The 6,328-nt window shown below is 29.5% G+C and overlaps 1 protein-coding gene across 1 annotated transcript; it reads left to right on the top strand.

Moving 5' to 3' along the window:
* Window positions 1–1,913: 1,913 nt before the first annotated feature.
* LOC139863337 (uncharacterized) lies at window positions 1,914–3,125 on the top strand. Its single transcript, XM_071851972.1, has 2 exons — window positions 1,914–1,927; window positions 2,102–3,125. The coding sequence occupies exons 1-2, from the start codon at window positions 1,914–1,916 to the stop codon at window positions 3,123–3,125; spliced, it is 1,038 nt and encodes a 345-aa protein (XP_071708073.1).
* Window positions 3,126–6,328: the final 3,203 nt, after the last annotated feature.

The following is a 6,328-nucleotide window of genomic DNA, read 5'->3' on the forward strand; positions in this document are numbered from 1 at the left end:
ATAAGTGGATAGAGTTTTAATTGTACTTTTTATTAGTATTAATTTTATCTACTATTATATAATACAAATAAAGATTTCTGGGGTTTAAATTGAAAAAAAAGACTTTAAAAGGTCAAAGTAGAACACTTATTTTGGATGGAGGAGTAGTTTTTTTTCTATAGTAACCATTGTTTGATGTCGTAGTAATTGCTAGTTGTTATGGTTATTTGTTGTCGTTGTATTTGCATTTATATTCAACAAGTTACATATACTCCGTAAATTTTATCTAATGCTTATATTATTGGCAACTAAATGTTCACAACCATATATTACATATTCAATTGTAAATTATTTCATGTTCAATATTACTCTTCATCAACATTTATATGTGATTCAACTTATTCACATGTAAAAATTCTTGTAATTTAACGGTTCTCGTGGTTATCTACTTTTTTTTTGTTTTCGTTTCAACTTTTGACTATATATCTATCTATATCTATATCTATATAGTCTAATAAACCTCTAAAATGATGATGTTATCATTAAGCTTAATTTTCATAATGATGATGTCATAATTATATATTAATTTAATTTAAAAAATAATACAAAATCTTTTATAAAAGGAAATATTAATCTCTCCTAAATTGTAATTTTATTTTTCTAAAAATTTTAAAAGGCATTTATTATTATTTATTATTATTATTATTATTATTATTATTATTATTATTATTATTATTATTATTATTATTATTATTAAAAATATAAATATAAATACTCAACTTTGATCGAACTTTATGTTTGTAAAATCAACGACAAGTTTCTTAGTCGGAATCCGTGGTTCCAGGGGGCAATAAACTAAATGACTTTAACATTTACATTCACTTAATACGTAAAACATATCATTAAACTGTTTCGTTTAAACAAACCCGTGTTTTCACGGGTCATTTCACTAGTGTGTGTGTATATATATATATATATATATATATATATATATATATATATATATATATATATATATATATATATATATATATATATATGTCTCATTTTAACTTTTTAAAGTTTTTTTTTAACTTTGACTTTAAATATTTTTTGTGTTATATAATAATAGATAAAATTGTAAGAATTAAAATACGTTTAAAACTCAATTCATTCATATAAACACGAAGTTAAGAAAAAATACTTTTGAAAATTAAAATGACACATTTATAAGATGGAAGGAGCGTGGGTATCTAGTTGGTGATAGAAATACATATTTAGGAAGTATATACTACGTAGTTAAACGGAATATTGAATTTGCGGGCATAGTCTAACGGTTCCTCCATATACTTTGTGTTATGATATAGGGAGAGGTCGTGGGTTCGATCATTTGGGATGACATGATTTTCTTTAAAACAATTGAACACCAATAATGGTGGTATATATTGACCCTATAGGGAGGTTTTACCGGATTCGTTCACGGACCACTGCCCGAATGGATGTGTTCTCAGGTACCGTAGATCGGGTTTGGATTTTCGCCCGAATGTGTGTGTTACGTGCAAATGATGAGGGTCGTTGAAATAAATGATATATTGATGGAAAAAAAATCGTCGTTCAAAAAAGTTAAACAGAATATTAATATTTGAGTGTGCTGCAAATTAATGTTTGGAGTCACTTTGGAGCCACCATGCATTTTTCTTCCCTCCCTTTCTCATGGATACGACTTTTGCAATTTAATAAACATACTTTCTTATCATATTTCAACAATTTTTTTTATTTTTATTTTCTAACTCTCCATTTGATGGTGATTTGTCGATAATTTACCATATTTTGTTGAATCGGTATATTTTTATTGCATTTTTTCTAATCGTATACTTTTCTTTGATGGCATATAAGTTATTTCTGTAACCATAACAAAGATAAATTTATATATAAGTTGTTATATTTATCCAATAATGTTTGACGTAAGGCAAAATACTTATATATATGTGAGACGGAAATTTTTTTGGGGCGGGACGGGTTCTAATTCTAAAATGTCATGAGTTAAGTGGGAAAAAATCCTTCTTCCTCACGAAGAAGGAGGTTTAAATATCATGTCCTTAAAAAGTAAAAACTTGGCTCTTCTTTGTAAGTGGTGGTGGAGGTTTAAAACCGAAACTAACACTTTGTGGGTCACCGTTATTCGTAGCATTTATGGTTCTAATGGAGGTCTTGAGCTTGGTAACGGGCGTGCCCGGAATCCAAACGCTAGCCTTTGGAATTCTATTTATGATGCAGGAAAACATGTGGACGGGTTAGGGATTTCTTTCTCTAATTCTTTCATACGCTCAATCGGGGACGGGAAAAGCACTTCTTTTTGGGATGACATTTGGGTGGGGAACGCAAGCTTTAAGGACAGATTCAAAAGACTACACAGGCTAGAGATTGACAAAGATATCAACATCAGTAACAAAGTCGAAGAATTCAAAGGAGATGGGCTTGGCAATTGGGCCTATCCACCGATGGGCCGAACGAATAGTGAACTAAATGAGTTGCGTGATACCTTTCGGAACTTACAGCTGACCGAAGGTAAAAAAGATTGTTGGAGCTGGAATCTTAATTCAGAGGGCACTTATACGGTCAAGGACTGTTCGGTTCTTGTCGACAAAGTCATTCTACCACATGCGGTTAATTCTATTGAGTCGTTGCGAAATGGTTTGGTTCCAAAAAAAGTGGAGGTGTTTATTTGGCGGGCGAGATTAGGACGTATACCGGTAAGATTCGAGTTAGATAAACGGGGCATCGACTTGAATAGTGTGAGATGCCCGATTTGTGATGATGACATTGAGACGGTGGAGCATATACTTTTTTCCTGTCAAGTGGCAAAAGACATTTGGGCTAAAGTTCTTAAATGGTGGGGGTATAATTCGGCTATATTCGGGTTTGAGGATATTTTTAATGGTACTTTCGGCTGTGTAGCACAGGATCATAAAAAAAATCAATGGCAAGCGGTTAGTTGGGTGGTTTGTTACATTCTATGGAAGAATAGAAATGCAAAGGTGTTCAAGAATAAGCTCGAGACGGTCCCATCCTTATTTAGCGAGGTTCAAGTTCTTTCATATGACTGGATTTCACGACGTTGCAAGGGTCATATTATGGATTGGCTACAATGGTTCTCACACCCTTAGTTTTAACTCCTTTTGTTAGTTGCAATCTTTGCAATTAGCTTAGGGCGATGTAATTTGTTTTTCCTTATTTCTTTCGTGATGTATCGTGTTGTTAAGGGTGCCCAGTCAACCATGTACTATTCGTGATTGTTTAATATAAGTCTTTCTTGCTTTTCAAAAAAAAAAAAAATACTTATATATATATATATATATATATATATATATATATATATATATATAATGTAAAGTTTGTATCATTAGAGAGATCAGTAGGTAACTTTCTAAAAGTTTGAACATATCTTGAGGTGCTCAGTGATGATTCTATGATCAAAACCTAATATGGGGGCCCAAAAAAATTTTCGATAACATTATTGCATAAAATATTGAATGTGTCAGATAAAATCGGGTCGGGTCACGCTCAAAACACAAACATAGTTTCATCTCGTAGACTTGGGTGGTAGTGTTCCGTGCTCGGACGCTCTCCCGGATCAACCAGAAGTTCATTCAAATCAATTTTTGTGTACTCTCTGAAAGAGACTTGATATGCATCCTCTTCAAGTACACTTCCGTGAACATGTGGCTGCTCTTCAATGGTGTTTACCGAAACACTAGCGAAAATTTTAGTTTCCCTTGACTTTTTGAAGTATTTTAACATGTTAAGTGTTGAATTCAACATCAACAATCAAGTTTATACCATTCTACTTAAAATAACATTTTCTTGATTACGTTTATTGTAAATTAGCTGTAAAATTGATTTCAAGTAACATTAGTCAATAGTCACAAGCAATTTTACGATATTATTATAGCTCATGGCCTATACAATAGCAATTTTATCTTACAGTACGTGACAACCCGGAAATTTCTGACCAAATTTAAACTTTATTTTTATATTATTCCGACACGATAAGCAAAGTTTGTTAAGTTAAATCTCAAGAATTTTAAACTGTGTTCATACATTCATTTAACCTCGACCAAATTTCGACGATTCACGAACCATTATATAAATGGATATGATTATATATATGTATATATATATATATATATATATATATACATATATATACATATATATATATATATATACATATATATATATATGTATATATATTATAACTTGAAAATGTTAACAAAGTATTAGACGTATAATACTTTACTTGAACGTAATTGTTTCAATATGTTTATTGATGAAATTGGAAGATAATATCAAATAATTGAACTATCAGATTCATTATGATGTGATTACGGGTCTCTGTAGTGAGGTCCACTTTGATTTAGGAAACCCTTCTTTTTTAACGGTATTCGGAAATAATGGTAAAGTGATCTTCGGATAAGGATAATGTGTCAAGTAGCGAGAGCTAGACAGATGAGTGGGAATTCCTGTTGATTTCCAATACATGCCTTACAATAATTGTCTCGTGACTTTTGATAAGATAAACTATTTAACTTTCATATTATTTAATGTAAAAGTAAAATTGGGGAATATAAATAACTTAGAAAATGAATATCGATAAGTTAAGTAAATTGACGTTTTACTTTAAATGATTTTATACGTTTATCAAATCTTCGGACTTTATCTTACGCTTCATCATCAAATAGTAATTTAAAAACTTGAAATCTATTATGAGTATATATAGTTTTACTTTTCCAAAACGTTTTATGATATAATGATTTTCATTATTTCAACCGTTTAAACAAAATGATTCTTAAATATATTTAGTTTTGGAAAAAAAAATTATCAAAGTTATTTGATCCAGTTTCAAATGTACAAAAACATTTTCAGTTTAAAAAGAACTTTATTATTAAAACATTTTATAAGCTAATTTGTATATGAATTTTGAAGAATTTAATTAAAACTTATATTATAAATTACAAAGATATAAGTAGTGTTTCAAAAACATAAACGTGATACGACATAATATTTTTCTATTATCTAAACGATTCTAAAATGAACTTTGAAATATAATTAGTTTTCAAAAATTAAATATTATATTATGTACAAACTATATTTCAAAATATATATATCTAATAAAATATAATATTAACTAGATACGAAATGTTTTGATTTAAAATAATCATATATTTTATTAACGAGATGATGATTTATTGAAGCAAATGACCATAACACTCAAACGTACAAGTTATATTTTGAATGATGTAGTTTATCGATGTTTTAAGCCTAATTATTTATAAAGATACTTGTCGCGTAACACAGAGTGCTAGTTTTCTAAGCGTACGAAAATGCGTTCGAGAAACCGGAACCAGGACACAAGTCGAGTGACAACGTACGAGTCATCGGAATTAATGTTACAAGTCAACTATGCAGATAAATATAATATAATAAATATATAATTATAAAGATTTAATATATATATATATTTATTTATTATTAAAAACCATCGGCATAAACAAAAAAACGATCATGAGCTGTATGGGCTACCCATGCGATCGCATGGCCTTTGCACCTCAGCCCCATGCGATCGTATGGTGGTTAGGTGGGGGTAACATCTCCTTAAATATCGAATTTTGGCTCGAGTTGATACACACTCTAAATCTCTCTTCTCTATATTACTATGTATTACTTATTTTATTTATTTATTAACATTATTATTAAAGATTAATATTAATCTTATGATATTAATATTAGTAGTATTGTTATTATTATTATTATACATAAAATATTACGACGAGGTCATGAGCAAATTATTTTCAAAATGGTTTTTCGATGCAGGATAGAGCTATGGAAATTATGAGTTATAGCTATGGAGGTTATTGGTATGGATTGGTGGTATAGCTCTTGAGGTCAACCTAGTATTTATCATCTCCTTTGCGTCTACGTACTTTCCTGCAATATTGAATTTCAATATTGATACGTGAGCATTCATATCCTATCTTTTATATATTAATAGTGTATCCCTGATTAGTGCTCGAGTATATAGGATTATGCATGCTTGTATGCTTAATTTAGTCGTTAAATAGTTTATGATAAATATCGAGTTCGATACATATGCAACTAATATAAGTATATGATATGCATGTCGTTGGAAAGCTGACGAAAAATTAATAACTTTTCATTTAGAAAGCGTATGATTTCGATAAAATGGCTTAAAAGATATAGTCAACTGAATTATCATTAATTTTAGTATTATTATTAAAAATGATTATTATTATTACGATCGTCGTTATCGTTATCGTCGTTATTATCGTCATTATTATTATTATCTAAT

The sequence above is a fragment of the Rutidosis leptorrhynchoides genome, chromosome 8 (assembly GCF_046630445.1).
Source record: "Rutidosis leptorrhynchoides isolate AG116_Rl617_1_P2 chromosome 8, CSIRO_AGI_Rlap_v1, whole genome shotgun sequence".
Taxonomy (NCBI): domain Eukaryota; kingdom Viridiplantae; phylum Streptophyta; class Magnoliopsida; order Asterales; family Asteraceae; genus Rutidosis; species Rutidosis leptorrhynchoides.